Raw genomic sequence first — 20,445 nt, forward strand, 5'->3', positions numbered from 1 at the left:
AATTTGGAGATATGCACTGACATATAGCATACTAATCCAATTTTTATTTTTTATGTAGGGATACAAACTATCATTGTATTATTTTCTACATTTGATAAATTAATGCACCTAAAAATCATGAATTGTCAACAGATGTCAGATACTTTGGATTGTTCTATGTGGCTTAATAACAAAGCAGTCAATTGAGTTATGATGTTCTGTCTCCCAAACACCACTTACCTTCTACAGCCCCAATGTGAAAACAGCCATTTAGGATTCCTATTGGTTATGATAGGTCACTGCATTATAAAAATGGTTACACCTATAAAACCCACAGACCATACCAAGAGATTAACATCTAAAGGACCTTAAGCAACAATAATATGAGCAGAGAACTGCAGTGCAGGCTTATATTTTGATCTTTCCTAAGGCTTCTGAATTACAATCGATGAGCTGTGTAGCACAACCCACTTTCTTTTAAGATGAAACAATCAATAAACTAAGCAGTGCAAATGAATACTCAAAGAGGTGTAGAAGGTATAATTTAACCGCCTATGTAATGAGATAAAGGCTACTAGTGTTGCCCTAATTAGCATAAAATCATCTGTTTGATATATTATCATCAGGTATCTTGGGGGACTCTGAATCAATGTCTCTTTGACATTATGTCAAAATGTTTACACTTTTGGACTTCATAGAGCTTTGAGGAGACCCCAAGCACTACTGCCTATAAAGGCAGGAGAAGCCAATGTAAGTGATATTATTTTATACAAAGGCAGAGGCAATAAATGTAAGTTAGCTTTGTGGTACTTCACTAAAGCACAGTTTCTTAAATAAACTAGTTTAAGGCTGCAAATTACTACTGTGCACTATAAGCAGTAAAACGGTGCAGAATGATATAAGGTAAAAGTGCACAAACACAAGCATCTGTTTATACAATGTTGTCATCTCCCAAATCAATAAAATGAGTCTGCAATGGACTGGTGCATGCTAGGTGAAAGAATGTACTCTATAAATATACTGTGGTATATGACACTCATTCACTGTACACAGAATTGATTTGAGACTAAATTTGGCAACTAATAAACTGGATGCAAGTGATTTATTTCTTTTTAATCCAAAATATTTGTATAATTTATAGAAGGGTTCTGAAGCTCTATAGGATGTAAGAGTGTGTGGCCCCGTTACCCAAAAATGGATTTGTGCAAAAAAGAATTTACTAACCAAATGCCTATGCAAAATAATAACAAGACTGAAAGTACTGTTAATTCAAGTGAATAATTGATCATTTTAGCAGACTCCAAATAATAACACTAGACCTTAAAGGGTTCACAGAACACAAAACATGATATTGTAACCTAATTTGTGATTCATACCTAGTGTCTCCACAATGGGCAATTTCTTCACAATGGCTCTTTTTTTCACCATTCTCATCACACCAAGTGCCAATGTTACAGTTACCACAATGGGTAGTCCCTCAGGGATAGCTGCAACAGCCAGACTGCAAACACAAAAAAAAATAATATAATATATAATATATATATATAAAATTATATATAAAATTTCATGCTGGATTTTTTTTAAGATGCATTTCAGTATGAAAAACATAAAACAGAGGTTAGGATTAGTAATATTACCATTTAAAAAGAAGGCCCCTACCTTACGCCAATAGTGAACATATCAAGTATATGTTTCCCTTGTAGCCAACCCATCAGCATTATAATACCTAGAAATACATAGAAACAATAAAAGAATGATTATGTCCGACAATTAAAAAGATGGTGTTGAATTTACATCTAAACGATAACTAAGAAATACAACCCATGGACAAAGACTAGTGTCATAATAATAAACTTGTTATCTCCCTAGGAGAGATGCTGTGCTTTAATTCATAACTATGTTTGATGTTCTCTACAGGTTAAGATGGAAAGCAGCCAACAAATCTAAGCCACAAATACCTCCTGACACCATGAAAACAAGATATAATTTTTAGCTCTGATAATTGACTGACAATAACTGTGAACCACAGATGAAAAACACTGCACACTGCTAGGGAGGAGCACACAGACCTGAACAAAATTTATGCTCACCTATTATACCAAAAGAATATAGGGAGAGCTGCTGTCCTAAAATATCCATGCTCTTCTGAAGCGGAGTCTTTGGTGCCTAAAGAAAGAAAAAGTTATCTACATTAAGAATCAACAAACTGATGTATAAAACTATATAACCTGGACATCTGGTAAAAATGGAAATATGAAATGTGGGGCTACTCAGATGCATAAGGCTTTATAACATGATTCACATAGGCAACATATCTTACTAGTAAGAAACATCACTTATCTCTGTTGGCAGAACGAAAAAGGAATTTGTGAGAGTTGCTGGATAATTCGGCTGTGCCGTTGACACCAGCGGCATAATTATGTCTTTTTTTTTTTTTTTTTTTTGAGGGGGGTGAAGTGCTTAACACTGAAAAGAATAATACCCTAAACAGTGTCAAAAACATGCTCCTTTGGCTCTGGTAACTCTAATTACTTTATTAAAAATATAGTGAAGACTCAAGACACACTACACATGTTTTCAATGTCTTTTAAACAGCTCACTCATTGTCTCTACCATCTCTCTCTACTGAAAAGAGAACAAGAAAATGAAAAATGTTTCAAATATCTTGTAAAAAAACTTAGGGCATAAAGGTGCCAAAATTATGTTACACATCATAAAGCTGAAAGTTTTAGAACTCATTTTAACTATCTCCATAAGTGGACTTTCTGTTTATACCATTACAATTTACTCAATCCAAGTAGTACAAAATAATTTGCAAATATCATTGCTTTTTTACTTTTAGATGTCTGAGCATACATATATTTAAATAGCAATTGTATACATGCATATGCATTAAAATGTAAAAAATTGAAACACCAAATGGCTTGCAAGTACACAATGGAAAAACAGGCACGGTTTCCCCAAGTTTTGATGGATTGTTTTCCCACTCCCAAACAAATCTTTCTCTATTTACCCTCTAGCCAGATGTAAAGGTGTGTGAGGACTGGGTCTGCTCTGCTTTGTTAAATGACACAGCAATAAAAATATACATTTAAATTTAGTTTACAAATTATTGTTCTAGAGTTTCATGTACATAACTTACCTCTTCTGCTTGCATCATTTTAAAGACCTCCCCAAATTCAGAATTTTCTCCAGTGCCAATGACTATTCCCTGCATCAAGAACAAATATACTAAGACCTCCTGCTCAAAACTTCATTGTAAAAATTAAAAATGTATTTTGATCTTGACTTGCAAATTGGTATGGTTCAAGGTTTTAAGATCCAGCAGACCTACTTTAAAACCAAGGGACCCTAAAAGTGTAATACATTAAAGAAAAACCAACAAAAAAAACTTCCTGAAAAAGATAGCTGACTAGCTTTTGCCAATTTTAAAATTTTCACTAAAGAGCAACATTTTTTGTAAAACACAATTGTAGTTGCAGCTCCAACAATAGACTACATAAATGCATATTTATGCATTCTCCTCTTTTCACTTCTGCATTATGGCAATGAATCAAAACCAAATGCAACTTCTGGTTATTCTTGAACTCATTTAACAACCTTCTGAGCAGCTCTTTTGGATATAATATTATAAATGTTGCTTGTATTTCAACATGTATGGGTAATTCAGTCCCCATACAGATCACATGTAACATATTAACTAGAAAACAAACCAATCTGAGTTCTTGAATGGTAAAGAAGGTGTTAATCATAATTTAACGATTGGAAGTGTGAAACTGCTGCAGATGACACAATGGAACACTTAGTCACTGGTGTTCTAAGCTTCCTTTAGAAAAGGTTATTTTTATTTGACATTCTTTGAAACAATGAGTGCCCTTTAAATGCACGTTTTTGACCTGATGTGGAAAGATTTGAAAAATGCAGAAAGCTTAACATTTAAGTTATAACTTAGGTTAGTCAACAATAAGCAAAAGCTTTTGGGACCCTTTGAATCTCTTAACTAGGATTATAGGAAACCTGAGGAGGAGAATTAAGGGGTTTGTATGCCTACTTTTTTATTTATTTTTTTAATTGGTCACGTGATTAACTTACAAAATCAAGATTACTTTTTCAACACTAGTAGTTGACTACATTTGCTGCATTGTAAGATAATAAAACTAACCACTGAAACCCTTATATTATAAAACCAGCTAAATTGTATGGTCACTGCAGTAGTTACCACACAATATTTACTTGCAGTTTCTTTCTGCAGTTACTTTTAAGACTGTAACTTAAAAGCAAGACTTCACTTTGTAAGAAACTTCACTTTGTAAGTATGTTAGTGTTAGACATATATGTTAGTTGCAGCTCTGACGATAAGCAATCTATTCATAATTTAAAACAGTTATGTCTGGCTTTAGCAGGAATGCTGATAAAACAAAGTCTGAAGGTGTTTTAACTTTGCAAAATGCTGCACAACCCCAAGTTCTGCTCCCAAAAATGTTTTAGCTCATTACTAATCCAATAACATTTGTGGATAACAGAAAGGATTTAATAATAACACCTAAACAGTCTTACCTTTGCTTTGCCATATCTAACCAAAGTTCCCATAAAAGCGATGTTACTTCTGGATGTTAAATCCCCATTAGTAGCTGCTGGTTGTGGGGCCGTAGATTTGGAACATGGAGCAGTCTCACCTGTTAAACTTGACTCATCTACAGACAGATCCATTGCCTTGTAAAACAAAAAATCAAGCACGGGTCAATCTGTGCATAAAAATTTTATATAGATATGTGTATATTACATGACATGTAAATAAAGCACAATTTCACTTTCCCCAAGTCTCTTGCAGAGAAATGACTGTAAAAAGTGTCAGCACTAACAGCTCTGTTAATTATTATTCAGTTACTATGTTATCTAATTAGAGCAGAACTAAATGTTAAAAGTTTTAAAAAACTGTGACCAGACTGGTCCTTTATGGTAGAAGGAACAGGCATTTTTCAACAACCTAATGTAAAATAGGATATAAATAATATATTCTCAACAAGAAATACAACATTCTAAAAACCATAAACCTTTTAGCATAAACAAATTATACCATGATAAATATGCTTTACAGTTTAAATGTTAAATTCGGTAAAATCCACTATGCACTGTGTATTATATGTTCCTCATAAAACAATGAATTCCTTTTAAAATGTGAGTTGAATGGTTTTTGACCTGATGTGGTTTGGAAAATGCAGAAAGTTTAACATTTAACTTCTAACTTAGGTTAGTCAACAATAAGCAAAAGCTTTTGGAACCTTCTGAATCTCTTAACCAGGAATGATAACTGCTTATTCAGCTAGCTGTACAATATACAAGCACAGCATTGATAGGAATCCACTGCACCTCAGCAGTTCACCAGTTAAAAAAAGCAATTTTGCTTCTTTAGTTGGCAGACACATTTATTTTCTTCTAGTGTCCCCTGGGCTTCTAGTGCTTGACAATTTGATGTATCTGAAAGCAACGGGCTAGATGCACTTACTCCATGTGCATTCTGATCAGTTGTGAAGAGTCTGAGAAGGAATTTGTACACTACATTTTTGCTCTGTAACTAAACTATGCAAAATGAATTTCTGAACTATAGTCAGATTTTAGGAGTGCTCACAGTAAACACAGATCAAATAAATTTTCATTTACATAAAGAACAGTTTTTTTTTTCACTAGACATTTTTTGTCACTTGTACACTGTGTCTCTCTTTGGATATAAGGAATAGGATAACCATAGACTTAAGAAAACACTTATCCAGTGCAACTGCAAAATTGTTGTTCTATACAATGATTATTGTATAAACATGCACAATAATATCTAGGCAAACACTAAATGTTGTCATTATCTCTAGACAGAGCTAGCACAAAAAAAAGGAGCAGGGAGTTGACAAAAGCCTGATCCACGTTCCAAAATCTGGGCTTAATTTTTGCACTGTAGCTGGAAACAGTGTTTTGTTTTCATTTTGTGAAGTACCAATTTGTGGGACTGCTCTAGGAGGCCTTCAACAGTATCAACCATTGCAATCTTTTAGCCCGATTTGACTGATTGTTGAATCTCAGCTAAAACAACTACTGAAATATTGGAGCTATCCTGGGAATGTGTTGGGTTTATAATTCAGGAGAAGTTGACAAATTTTTCCCTTTGCGCAAAGGAGCTCCTTCTGCAGATGCCCAAGATGCTTAGGCATGCGCAGAAGGAGCGTCCAAGAGCCTCCCGGGATGCCTGATGTAGGTATCCCGGGTGGCTTTGGGCTTTTATTCATTCTCGATCGCCTAGGCAATCGAGAATTAGAGGGGGGTGCTGCACCATTTTTTTTTTTTTCCCCATTTTCCATTTTTTACGTTTGTTTCCAGTGGAAAGTGGATCCTTCATTTCCAATGACAATTATTGCACGTGTGTACGCAGCCTTACTGCCATGTGATTTGGCTGATTGTATATTTGCATTAAAAGCAGTTTAACCGGTGAACCTAATAAAGTGTCCGGTAACTGTTTATCTTTCATATGCTTTATAGTCTCATGCTTTTTTTCAGGTAAAAAAAATTCACACACTTCCCTCCCAATAAATCACATACTGCTCTAGTCTTAAAGTAACCTTTAAGACTAAATTTAAATAAAGGTTAAATGTTCCTGTATAAGATACTGTCATAAAGATTGATTGCCCACAAGTGCTGCCAGGTTCTCCTTCAAGAAACCTTTTTGTCTGTTAAAAACTGTACTTTTAGAACCAAATTGCAAAAAATGAAGATTGTAAGTATAAGAAAATTGCATTTTTCAACAAAAACAGTAGTAAAAGTTATTTTGAACTTTTAAATATTTCTAATAAATTTACTATAAATATACAGTAAATTCAGCTAACAATTTGCTTCATATCCTTCCACTCTGAACCACTAATGGTAATTTACCTGCAGATCTAAGGGCTCTAGTGCTAACTTTTGACAAAGACCCCACCATTTAGTAAAAGCTCCTTCATATCAGAAGCCTGCTGCTTATTTTTCTAAAACTGAGCCTGCAGAGAAAAATCATCTACTACAGTCTGACAGACTATTATCTAATGCAGCCAGGGAGAGGACAACTGGTGAGTGGCTAGTCAGTAGTCATGAGGCCCTTTGGAGTAAATGTCTTGGACTTAAATCAGGATCTCTGCAACCAGCCAATGAATATTACATATTTGTTTAGTTTTAACTAATGGAACAGAAAAAAAAGGAAAAGTTTGTTCAACACTTGTCTTTATCCAGTCTTTATCCTGCACTTTTGATTTTGGCTATCTGGCCAACATTTGGGTAGAGGGTTGAGGTCTGATAGAATTTAACCAGCTTAACGTACACATTGTATTTGAATAAAAGATCCTTTAGTGCAACAAAAAATTAATGAAACAATAACTGTACTTCATTAAATTTATGGATTTAGAGCACATAAACCAAAAAAAACTGATAGAAAGTAGTTTTGTAGCGCTATGCATGTGGTCATCAAATATGGACAAGTACTTTAATAATTTATAGGGTTAAATTTAACAGCTGGCCTCAGAATGCAGAATTTACTCTTGATTTAGTACATGAGTTTAGATCTTTAAATCAGTTTTACATTTAAATAATTATTAACCTACCTCAAAGAGCCGCAGATCAGCAGGAACTCTGTCTCCAACTGACAAGCAGACAGTGTCTCCCGGCACCAACTCCCTGGCAAGTAAATGCTCCATTCTCCCCTCTCTTATACTAAAAAACATACATTTTATTATTTATTTATTTTTTAATCCATCAAACCACTTTGACACAAACCATAAAATTGCACAATAACACAGCATCATCCTACTTCATGAAAAAATAAACAAAGGCAATACATTCACTAAAATCATTTTTGGACAGATATTCACATCCACAACTATGAAACTGAAGGAGAATGTAATAAAATTGAAATCTTACCAATGACATTCTGGTGGTACTAGTTTGCTTAGCTCTTCCAGAGACTTCTCTGACCGGTACTCCTAAAAGTGCAAGGAAACATTAAAGTGTTTTATTTATGCACACAAACATATCCACAGTATGGAGTCAAATAGAAAATCTGGAAATTCAGGATGTGTACATCAAAAAGGACTATTATGTTTAAATAATTATAGTCAGGGGAAAAAAGTTCATCTAAACACGTACATATCAGGTTTGGCACTGGACAAGCTTTTCAAAGAATAAATATTCTGGAAAAAGAAACCTTACCTGAACAAAGGCGACAGTGACGACAATAAGTATTGCCTGCCAAAATAAAACACAAGGTAAAGCTAAATAAACCTCTATGATTATCTGTGATATTGGCAGGATTAATTCCTTTCAACTATTTCTTTCAACTAAAATTCCTATAACATGCTGGAAATTCATAAGCAGCTCTTCACTAATGTTAGCAGATTGCCATCAAAAATCTCTTTTCAGCTACAGGTAGTTTCCCAAAACTCTAGCATGTTAAGCTACGTACACACTTCCAATTATTATCGTTGGAAAACCAACAACGAACGATCCTGCACGATATATACGAACGATCGTATAGCACCGATCCTGCACATAGAGTTAACGACACGATCGTTCGTAGATTTTTTACGAGCGATTTTTTGCCCAATCGATCGTTCGTCGTTCGATTGGAACGATAAAAATTGGAAGTGTGTACGCACCTTTAGTCTCCACTGGCTTAGAGCTAGCTTAGTGAAGAAAATGAGGCATGCTTTGTCTTTGCTTCAATTCAAGAACACATCGAGCAACACTGGGAAACATAGCTTTAAAACACAGGGCAACATTAGAGTAGGTGTTAATAGCAAAGCTAAAGAAACTGTGGAGACTAGGAAATCCAGTGCCCTTCAATGGAAAAGCTTTGGTAGGTAGCTTCAGAGGCTTCAAAAAAAATAAAAAAAAACAGTTTGAAGCGGGTTTTAAAACAAGTAGAGAACAAGCCTAATACAGTTATACAGCGAGTTCATTAATTTACATTAATAAATAAAATAAAATGGAGAATGCTTTCTGAATCTTAGTAGTACAAGAGTCTTATATCAGACATCAGTACCACGAAGTTCTGCTCCAGGCACTTTTAGCAAATTTGAATAAACAGCTGCACAAAGACTGCTTTAAAAATAATGCAAATTCAAAAAAAATACATCACTACTTCAAAAAAAAAAAAAAATTGCCTTTTTTTTGGTATTTGCCTGCAATAAATCACACAATAAAATGTACAATTTTAATGCAAAAGAACAAAATGTAACAAAATGTTGATTCCTGAATATTCATTAGCCTGTCCAGAAATAACAATGGAACAATCGTGAAGTGGTTTGACAAACGGCACAGAAGTACAATTCCTTGCTTATCTGAATAGCTAATAAATAAGCCACGGCTGGAACCACAGCAGTCATTATCGAGTGCTCTGGGAGACACAAAACACTTCAGAGGCAGAAGTTTCCTGCAAGTTTTTTTTTAACATGAAATTGGCTAAGTAGACATGTCCAATGGTTTTCGTCCGATAATCGGCTCAGGGTCGATATCGGACGAGAATCTGGAGTGTCCATCCTCCAAACGACTGTCCTGGTGGATCCACGGACCTTGGACTACTAACGATCTTAATGAAAGCGACATTAGCAGCAGGGTGCCGCTCCGTCGTTCTCCCCCCTCCCCAGAGAGCAGAATATTGCTGTATGTACAGCACCCATTCATGGATCATGCAGTCAGTAGTCGTTGGAAAGGATCGTGAAAGATCCTTTTCAACGACAAATATGTAGTGTGTGTGTGCAGCCTAAGTCTTCAAAAAAGATTGATGCATTTGTAGAAAAGATCTGCAGTCATTTAAAGACAAGGCAGGGGTTCAATAACTTGAATAACTTATAAGAAAAAATGTTAAATGTACTTTACTGGAAAAGGTATTTATGGTGCCAATGTTAATTTCAGCTACTGTAAGTGCTAAAAATTTGGCTATAATGACAGTTCAGTCGAATTAAAAAAACTTCAGTGTCATTAACCCAAATTATGCATGTAGATCAGAAGCAAAATTATTGGACATGTGGGTCAAGTAAAATATTGATCCCAAACGGCATAACAACCAGGAAACTAGCATTTTGAGAGAAAGGAAGGCAGTGACAGTCCCTAGGTTTCTACAATCATACTTTTTTTTTTTTTTTTTTTTTTAGGGGTAAAGTAGCCAATCTTGCACTTCCAGGGCTTTACAGAATAACCAACATTACTAATGCCAATAAAACAATATTTAGAGAATTCACCGATCACTTACCACAGTGATACTGACAGCATCATCAAACTGATGCATTAAAATGCTGATGACAGCAGAAGCCAGCAGGAGCATAAGAAGGGGATTTTTAAACTGAAAAATAAACAGATACAAAAGTGGTGTAAATGTATGTTTACTGAAAACACTTTTATTAAAATCTTTTGGCAGAAATGTTTAAGGATACCTTTAGGAGGTTCTTATCAACCTAAAAAAAAAAAAAAAAAAAATCTATTTTTTTTTAACCAGCACACCAGCTACCACTTTCATCCCTGGATAATCAGTTCTTGATCACGTCCTCCCATCCTGTGCCATGTACCGTCCAAATTGTCCTAGCAGGCAATTTGTCATAGTTTATAATAAAAGGAGACAGCACAGAAAGAAAAGGCAGGCCACAAGTACAACTGGGATTCTTTGTTTGGCATTTGTGTACCAGCTTTGGTGACCGGGAATGAAGTGGAAGTCATATAATACCAGCCAGCTCTGAGGACTGGAGGTAGCTTAGGGAGGTAAGAAGACCCCAATAATTCCATTCAAATCCCACTTCGCATATAAATTATTTTTAAGTTTAAGGAGCTGGGTGGGCTGCCAACGTGCCAAATTTTAAACTCAGACTCACTTGATCATACTTTACTTCATTACACACACACCTTTTAACATATTTCTTCTCTAGTTCAGTTGCAGTATATGTCCATCACTAATCAACAATATTGGGGAATTGGGGACACAGGCCACAAAAAGCTACAACTTAGAAAACATGGCTGAAGTTTTAGCATTATGTAGACCTAAATAGGAACACTCTCGGCAACTGTCCAAACTGAATACAAGGCAACATTAGGACAACATGTTGTATGGATTACCACTGTACAGTATTTTATAAACACTAGGAGCATTCTATAGCTACAAAAACGGATAAAGAAAAGTTTTTTTTTTTTAAGCCTTAATTTACAAAGAAATGTTTGGTTTCATATGGAGAATATTCTTCTATGCATCATAATTGATGCTTTCCTGCTTCCAGGACAATTGTACAGAAATAACTTTTCACAGTCTGCAGAACAGGTCTCACCTGTGCAATGTACTTTTTCCACAAAGGTTCATCTTCACCGATATCAAATTCATTCCAACCATGGGAAGCTCGTCTATGACACACATCAGCATTGTTTAACCCACTCTGAAGATCAGCCTGTAAAGCAAAACACCACATTAAAGCATGAATCTCTAAAACACATAACATGTAATTCTGTTTATTTCAAGAATCCTAGCATCCAAGATTTAAAAATAATGTCCTTTACACCTAGGATATTTCAACATCCCCAAGAAATATTTATTTAATACACATAAATATAAGACAAACTGTCTTTTTATGTTTTCTACTCAAGTTATGAATGAGAGAGAACCCTGCATAAAGGAAAATGATATGAGAAATGAATGTCATGTTAATTGATATGCATTTTGGCGTTTCACCACTTTAATTTTCCTGAGTCTTTTTTTTCTGACATTTAGCAACACGTAACAATTGGATAAATGACCAATAGCTGTCAAAAGTTACCAAGATAGATAAAACAAGGTGATCCTACCAAAAAAGTCTCTAAATCTGTTCCCGTCTCCCTGTGGCTCCGAGGAGCCACTTGAATCCAAAAACCAAGATGTATACAGGGCCTTAGCTGCTATTTAAAATGAGATGAAAACATTAGGTTAACATCTAGCAGTTGGTGTGCACTGTGCTAACATACTAAGGAAAACAGGGAAATGCAAGTGTACAGGTTTGTTTTACATGTGTTGCAAGGCTTAATTTCGTCTTTTTGTATCACAGGTTTGACAATTGTGCATTGCAATGCACAAGCCAAATGTAAACCCAGCCTTAGGTACCAAACTTTACTAAGCCCTGCTTTATGTCATTCAATTATCAAAAAACTTTTGCTAACTACCAACATTCTGGCATCTGACGCAGCTTTACCTAAAATAGGTTTAATCTCAATGTGAAGAGAAGCTGTGGCCCCATAAACAGCTTAGGCCGAAGATCCAAGGGCTAAATGTACTAGCAGGCAGCACAAGCCTTCCAGTTTTGTACTCTTGCTACATAAACGTTTTGGGTTAGGTTCTTTAAACCTTATACTTCAGGTTAAGAACCACACTATTATATTACAGTTGGATAACCAATTTGTATGATTTGTTAAAGTTTACCTAAACTCAGAATACAAAAAGTTATCAGGAGGTAGTACTAACTGACAACAGGGACATTTGTTTTTTTTGTCAAAAAAAACAAAAACAAATAAAATAAAGCCCTGACTCCTGCTAGCTTTTTGTTTAAGCTTGTGTACATGCGTTGTGTAGTGTAGAGCTTGCCACTGGAGACAATATAACTCCAGCATCATCGGCAGCCATCCAAAAGGCAGAAACTGACAGTCATCTTCAGGTAAATCCACTGCAGAACCAGCCGTAAAGATAGTGCCTTTTGAGGACCCTGCACATAGCATGTGTCAAGCTGTACATACTTGATGATTTTGACAGAAGCCCACCTTAGCATATTCCCTTTCAGTCTGGGACAGGCTACGAAATAAAGCTAAAATATGCTTGCCCCACTTTCCTCTAACACCCCTTTGGAATAATCCTGAGTTCTCCCCTGGCAGGGATCAGGACCGTTATAGATGGTGGATAGAAAAAGGTTTCATGCACAAAAAGATGTCAAAGATGTTTGAGCAGTACTTAGCTTTGATTACTTAACTAGCAAGCGGGAACTCCTAAGAAATGAATATTTCAGATTTAGACATATTAAATCACTTGTGTACTCTAAACTTAAAAAGCTGATCCTCCGTACCGTTCAACCCCGTTTTAAAGCTCCTGTCAAATGCTAGCAGACACCAAATATCCCTTTTATATGCTACTCTTGTGGCTCCTGCCCCCAAACTAGTGTATATGCACTCCTGGGAGGCAGACCTAGGCAAGACATGAGAACAAGAGGAGTTCAGCGAGTTGGCCTACTCCCTTCTCAAAGATAATCAGAACAGGATTCAATACAGAAACCAGGGGGTTATCTCTCCAAAACTATTCAGCGGAATTTGATCCAAACTGAACTGATGTATTGATACACTGTGTATTGTTTTGTATGGTATGGTAAAATGTTCTTATGTTAAACATTTGCAAGCCCAAATGAGGGTGATATCTGTGACAATTTGTTTGTCCTGTAACTTTAATATGTTAAAAAAATTAGAAAGCAAAGAGAAAAAAAGTGCTCCAGTAGTGGTGGTCCGAAAGTAGCACAAAAACACAGCAGGAGAGGCTGCACCTGCAGCTCTCTCCCAACCATTAGTCAGCCACTGAGTTTCTCATCCCTCTCCAGCTCTACAACCAGGTAGCCATCATACTACCTGCAATCTCTTAATTACATTGTTATCCTGGCCTACAAGCCTTACCATGGACAATTACGTTGCACCTCTCTGCTAGCGTGCGATTACCCCTGAGGAAGCCAACATCAGGCGAAATGGATTGGCATATCTTATATCACATGTATGTCACTGCTGACATACAATATTGGTATTCTGGACATATTAGGTGAAAATTTCGCCCCTATTGTTTGTTATATGGATTAGCTGCGATATGTCTAGTGCCAACTACAGTGTTCTCCCCAGACCCTTTTAGCTAGGCGCACCTGATAAGTTGGGTCACAATTCAGGGGCTTCCACCCACCTAGAATTTCTTCCCACCCAGCTTACAAAAATGTCTGGGTTGAGCACTGCAACTAGATGGCCAGATATATGCTTTATCATTGTCTATATTGTGTTATACACACACGTGTCTTGATTTGTATTGAATTTTGAGCTATTATCAAGAATATATAAAAACACGGTTTAAAAAAAAAAAAAAAAAAAAAAAAAAAAAAAAAACACAACACTATACCTACTTTTCTTATTGTAAAAAAATCAATACTAAAGATTGAAATACACCTATGCACTTTTCCATCAAAAGCAAGCAAATATTGTTATCTGCTACGCAATTTATACACACAAATTTCACATAAAGATACACCAATGCCCCAATAGTAACTATTTGTTTGTTTTTTAATATATTGTGAATAAAAACTTTATAATAATCCTTCTAAAAACTATTCACACAAAATAGCATTTGTATAATATTACAATATACATGACATTAAGTTTGAAATGTACACACAAGGAAAAGACAATTTACCAGAAGTATTGCTTCTCTTTTTTTAGTGGACAATATTCTTTAATTTTCAATTCAGTGACAGAGTTGCTTAACAGAACAAATATATAGAATTAAAAAAAAAAACCCACCTTAAGTATCCAGGCAACTTCACTGACTGGCAATTCACTTGCTTTTTTCGAGGATAGCACAGGAATCATTGTATCATTTTCAGGATTCGAGATTTCATGAAATTTTAATGCCTGCAAAGAAAAAACAAAATACTTTTTAAACTGTGTCCTAAGGTAATAAATACTAAATAAAAAAAACTCTAGTGTTGGGTTAACTAAAATTTTGCAACACTGTGCAACTTAACATTTAAATATTAATAGATTACCCTAATTGCATAAAGTTACTGCTATAAAGCAATGCTACTAAACTTTCTGGAGACATAGTAAAGCACACACAAAAAAGAGAAATACTTCCCTACTGTAAAGTAAACACTGCTGAAAGAAAACATACACTCATGAACATATGATCCATTCAGAATTCATATGAGGTCTTTAAATGCATGAATAAATCATTAGAATGATACAGTTATTACAGGAAGAATGCCCATTGTCAACAAATTGGCTATTATTCCTTAATTAGATAGGAACTGCAAAAGGTGTATGCACACATCAGCTTTTTAAAAGAAATTTAAAAAAGCACTTTGAACATTTTGGTATATTTGAAATACATGGTTGATTGTGGAGATTATGGTTTCTCTAGTACTCTTCATAAGGGTTGCTGTTGAAATATTAAATTACTTCCCCCACCTCCTGGATTGTAAGCTCTTCAGGACAGGGTCCTCTCCTCCTGTGTCATTGTCTGTATTCGCCTGTGATTTGCAACCCCCATTTAATGTGCAGCGCTGCGTAACATGTTGGCGCTGTATAAATCCTGATTATTATTAATATTATTAATAATAATAATATAATTGGAACACAGATGCTGTGTACATTACTGAGAACTATTCAGGAAAGAACATTTTTTTAAAATATCTATTAGGCTTGGGCCACACAAGAGGTAGGAGGATGCCGTTATTGGGTGGTTGGCCATCCCCCTTTCCCCAAAGTAACTGCTAGCAGCAAACACTAGTTCAACCTTTGCTTACCCCAATGGCAAATTCTTACACCATAATAAGAGCGCAGCCTGTCTCTGTGTGACCCATGCCTTACACCGCTATATTGAGCCCAATGTCTGACTGTAAAACCCTGAAGAAGATATTGTCTCTCTGAGCTTAGGTAATTCTAACAACTGACACTTTGAACAGCTGCATGAGGGTGAACATAACAAAATTTTAATTTATCTTTTATGATCCTATAATCATACCAGGTTTTAGTTTATACACACCAAATTCTCGATTAACCCCATGCACAATGCCATAACTTACTCTTGAATAAATACAAGCTTGGTTTCCATAGATTACAATACATGTAAAGTTAGCAAAGGTATACCATTCATAGCAACAAACTGTATAAAACCTCTAGATTAAAATTATGGGAAAAAAAAAAAAAAAATAGGTACTTATAAGAATTCCAATTCAAATGAATTTCAGATTCCCTTTAGTGACTGCACCGTGTAAAAATCCCTGATCTTCAAATATCCCACCAGAGCCGATTATAAACTGCAGTATATACTGCACCAGTGTTCCTAAAAGTGCCAGGAGGCAAAAACTTCCCCAACTTCTGTATGTGCATCTTGTGAAAATGTATTATAAATAATATTATGAAACATTTAACATGGTTAAATTGGTGCACAGAAATTTCTTAAAGAGTAGACTCTAGGAGCCCTTATGATACAGACACACCTGAATACAGCTCAGGTAAGGCTCAGGGGCTGGCTGCAGTTTACAATGAGGACTGGTCCAGGACCTAGGCAAGGTACAGCAGTGAAAGTAACAGGGCATGGTGCGAAGCAAAAGAGCCTAATAGGCTGCTGTCTCTGCTACTCGGATTGCTACTCTGCAGGGGATTACTAAAGGCCAATATCAAGACAGAACCAATTATTTCTAACTGTATGTGAAAAAAACATACATATGATTTGTTTTAATAGATGTATGCATATCAAATGATATCTGAATGCAGTACAACTTTAAATGCGACTGTTCAGGCACAAACACTGTATGTCAGCCTCCATTATTATATTGGTTTACACAGAAAATGCCAACAAACACAGCTATAAGGCAGCTGAAATGATTAAACATCAATAAAAGATTTACTAATACTCACGTGTTTGGTTAACATAAAAGGAATAAAATCAGCAAGCGTTTCATGCTGCTCATCCTGAAATGTGAGGTTTTGTACACACTGGGGAAATAGTGTAAACATAATCTGCCATCAGCAGTCTTGCAAGTGCATCATTCTTGGCATAATTGTGTCTATAATCTTCTTGACAATTACAAATCCTACAGCTGATTACATGACAACTGCTGGTACTGAATTATCAAAGCCTATAACATGTCTTTCCAAGTGACACAGGCTGCATAATTCACTTACTGCCTCAAGTCATTCTGCTGAGGCCGCACATCTTATGCTTTTGCATTAGTTCTACCTGTTCCAGCATTTGGTGCCATACATCTTCTTACAGTGATGAGTTTTTAGACCTGACTAGATATGTTCCCCGAGTAGCAGCAAATGGGAATGCTCGTTAACTAATAAAAAGTGGGGACCAAATACACATATTGTTTTCACACATATCTATGAATACATTCACCTATTTAGGCATGCCTTGTGGCCATCTAGCAGTGCAGGAGTTAACAGCAATGAATGTTCCAGTTTGTAAAATGATCAAATCACACATACAGATTTTCTAACAGATTTCTGAGAAAAAGACTATCCAAACCTGCAATACACAACTCAGGGTGCTAACCCCACAACTTTTACAAAATCTATGCAAACAAAGGTCAAACAAACTTTGTGTTTTCAATACATAAATACATGGTATCTTTATCACAGAACTAATAGGTACACCCACCTAACATACCCTTTCCCATAAATGGGTTACCTTGGAAACCTCCTCTGCAACAATGAAGGAAAAAAAAATATTCATGTACAATTATTGGGTTTAAGCAGTGGGATAGGAATGATGCTAATCAAACACATTCAATAATCACTAAAACATTTTTCAATCAAATATCAATTGTAATGAGAATAATACAGAAAGAAGCATTTCTTGGTTTCTTACAACTTATGTGGGGAACAGTTTTAAATTAGTGTTTAAATATGTTGTCAATGAATTTCAAAATTACCAATAATGCTCCACAGAGCTCAATCATAGAAACAGGAAAAAGAGAACATAACCGTGCAGTGTGTTGTTATCTAAAATAGAAAGCAAGCAAACTTTCTGCAACACAAGTGTTAAACTGGGTACACACGTGCAATATTAAAGATCATTTCCAACGACTAAGGACTGCACGATGCATGAACGATGGCTGTACATACATACAGCACCGTTCTGCTCTATGGAGAGGATGGGAACGACGGAGCGGCACCCCACTGGGCGCTCTCTACCTTTGCCATTACGATCGTTCGCTGCACGCCAGATTCTAGTCCGATATCGGCGCTGAGCAGATTATTGGACAAGAAGCATTGCAAGTGTGTACGTAGCCTTAGGCTTTGTTTGCACTGGCCATGAGGTTGCGGTGCCTTTATACCACTGCCTTATGCCAGGGGACCGCTGCTTCTGGAGAGACCTTCATGTCACTTCTCCTAGCAGCAACTCCTTAGATAATAAATAGGGGAGGCACCAAGAGGTACTAGTACCACTAGTGGTCAAACCTATGGACACAGTTCTTCAGGGACCAGCGCTGCTGGGACTGCTGTGACGAGCTAACAAGGTGCCAACCACAGGGAGCTGTGCAGGATCCCTCAATCCAAAATCAGGTCTGAAATTGCAGAAATAGGATTCTTGCACCATGGAGGTTTAAAATGTTGCCCACTGCACCCTTTGAGGCTAGGAGACTGGTTGCTATTCTGACCTCCACAGCTGGAACAAATCAATCTTTTTTTTTCCCCCCACTTTATTACCGTTTGCCATTATTCACTTATGTGGTAACGCATGCCACAGCTTTTTCATTCTTAGCAATTTTTTTCTTATTTCTTCAATCTACAACTAGATTCCCCTGCCCTTTGTACAATCCTTGGGATAATAAAAAATCAAGTTTGGCAAACTTGTTTATTCCACATTTTTCTAAACTTTTTTTTTTTTTTTTTTTTAAATGAAAAATGTGCCCATCTCAGAACCTTTAGAAAACACTAATATCTTTTATATAACTAGTACCCAAAACTGGACCACTTATTAGCAATGTGATCTTCCAAGCGGTCTATACAGAGTAAATAATAAAGTTTATTATGTTTAGCATCATGACATTCTATCCTGTTTACTATATTCTACAATGTAAAGATAAAATAAATTAAAGGCCATTTACCATCAATGTAATCAGCCATTATCAATTTAATTAAGTATTCAATTTCTAGGCAGCTACCAATCAATTACTATTAGCAGGTCAGAGCAAATAATTTCATGTTTAGTGAAACCTTAAACCAGGGAACTGCTGCAATGAACTCCAACACAACTTATCAGGTTTACATTCCACAGAAGTTCCTCCTGTCCAGCAATCTCACATCGTACTTGTTTACTTAACAGACATGCACCCGCAACTAAAAATGACCTCAAAGAAAAAAAAATGTGAATATTACAATCCTCCTACATTTGCCCTTTGCTCGGTGGTTTATGTCAACATCACCTCATACAGGGTTGCTTAGGAAACAAATCTGCAAATCTAAGCTGCCTTAAATACTAGTGTTCATGTAAGGCCTAAAAGTCAAGGTATTATTGAACACATGACAGGAGTAATGAAGTTTAAAAGACAGTCAAAACAAGCAGCACGATCTATGAACTGTAGAAAAATAATGGTCATGCTAATTAATTCTTCAGTTCAGTTGGTTCATGCTTCTAAGTACAATGCATTTATAATTAAGTATGGGTTTTTGTTCACATTATTATAGATTTGCATTTTAGGCTTTGTACCTAATGCTATGGCTTTAGTACCTTGAATCAGTTACAAAGAACAAGTATACAGACTGGGAAATTAAGAACCCCTTATTTACATATATTTCTTCTAGTAAAGAAGGGGGAAAAAAAAAAAACTTACTTCTGTTGTCAGAAGTGTAGCATCTCCAATAAAATTACAGTATATTATGCCTGTCACAACCCCTCACAGATTAGCTGTTAGTGGTCCAACTACACCACTGGTAAATTCAGATATCCCGTTGAGTTCAGTGGTTTTAAACAAGATATAGGTTTTTGGATTTAAAGTGCTTTTAAACCAAAAATCTGGAAACACAGTTAGCTCAGGGCCAAAAAGGATGAAATGCATTTTTGTCCACTATTCTAAATGAAAAACACATCTGTTACCTTTAGGATCTAAGCTTAAAGGAAGATGCAGATTTGTGCACATGCAGCTTAATGTAAAATCCCAGCACCTGATGGGTGACAGGTGGTTTTTGTGCAAACCTGGGAATTCCCACCTTGCCAATAAAAATAGCCAAGGACCAAGAACCCAGAAGAATCTGGCTAAAAATTTAAGCTGGTCAAAGCATCAATTTGACAAATCAATTACTTGACTTATTTCCTCCTCTCCCACACGGCTTCCTGTTAGTGTTCCCAAGGGGGCAGTCTTTGGACCAATTCTTTTCTCTCTGTAAACCTCCTCACTCATATCCTCCTTTGGCTTACAGTACCATCTCTATGCTGATAATACTTAAATCTATTTCTCCACCTCTGACTTCTTCCTGTCTCCCTTATTGATGGATAAGGTTTTATGCTGACGATCGGTCATCTCACCATGAATGGGTGACAGATTTTTAAAGCTCAACTTGGATAAGATAGAACTCCATTCTGTCCCTCTTCAACTTCAAAATCTCCCCCAGACATCTTTCTAACAGTAAATCGACCCACCACCTCTTCCTTTGTCTTGGCGCCACCTTTGATTCTGGACTTTACTTAATCCCACCATTCAGAAC

General features: G+C 36.0%; 1 protein-coding gene across 2 annotated transcripts in view; it reads right to left on the bottom strand.

Moving 5' to 3' along the window:
* ATP2C1 (ATPase secretory pathway Ca2+ transporting 1) overlaps nt 1-20,445 on the bottom strand; it is a 100,742-nt gene that overhangs the window by 17,418 nt on the left and 62,879 nt on the right. For both annotated transcript variants that reach the window (XM_072412323.1, XM_072412322.1), the window contains exons 2-12: nt 14,530-14,640; nt 11,301-11,417; nt 10,241-10,330; nt 8,200-8,235; nt 7,912-7,973; nt 7,596-7,704; nt 4,537-4,692; nt 3,122-3,190; nt 2,070-2,145; nt 1,639-1,705; nt 1,356-1,480 (exon numbers count right to left, since the gene is read on the bottom strand). In XM_072412323.1, the coding sequence (XP_072268424.1) occupies nt 1,356-1,480; nt 1,639-1,705; nt 2,070-2,145; nt 3,122-3,190; nt 4,537-4,692; nt 7,596-7,704; nt 7,912-7,973; nt 8,200-8,235; nt 10,241-10,330; nt 11,301-11,417; nt 14,530-14,640 (1,018 nt within the window). The remainder of the gene's footprint in view (nt 1-1,355; nt 1,481-1,638; nt 1,706-2,069; nt 2,146-3,121; nt 3,191-4,536; nt 4,693-7,595; nt 7,705-7,911; nt 7,974-8,199; nt 8,236-10,240; nt 10,331-11,300; nt 11,418-14,529; nt 14,641-20,445) is intronic.

The sequence above is a fragment of the Pyxicephalus adspersus genome, chromosome 5 (assembly GCF_032062135.1).
Source record: "Pyxicephalus adspersus chromosome 5, UCB_Pads_2.0, whole genome shotgun sequence".
NCBI classification, from domain to species: Eukaryota; Metazoa; Chordata; class Amphibia; order Anura; family Pyxicephalidae; genus Pyxicephalus; species Pyxicephalus adspersus.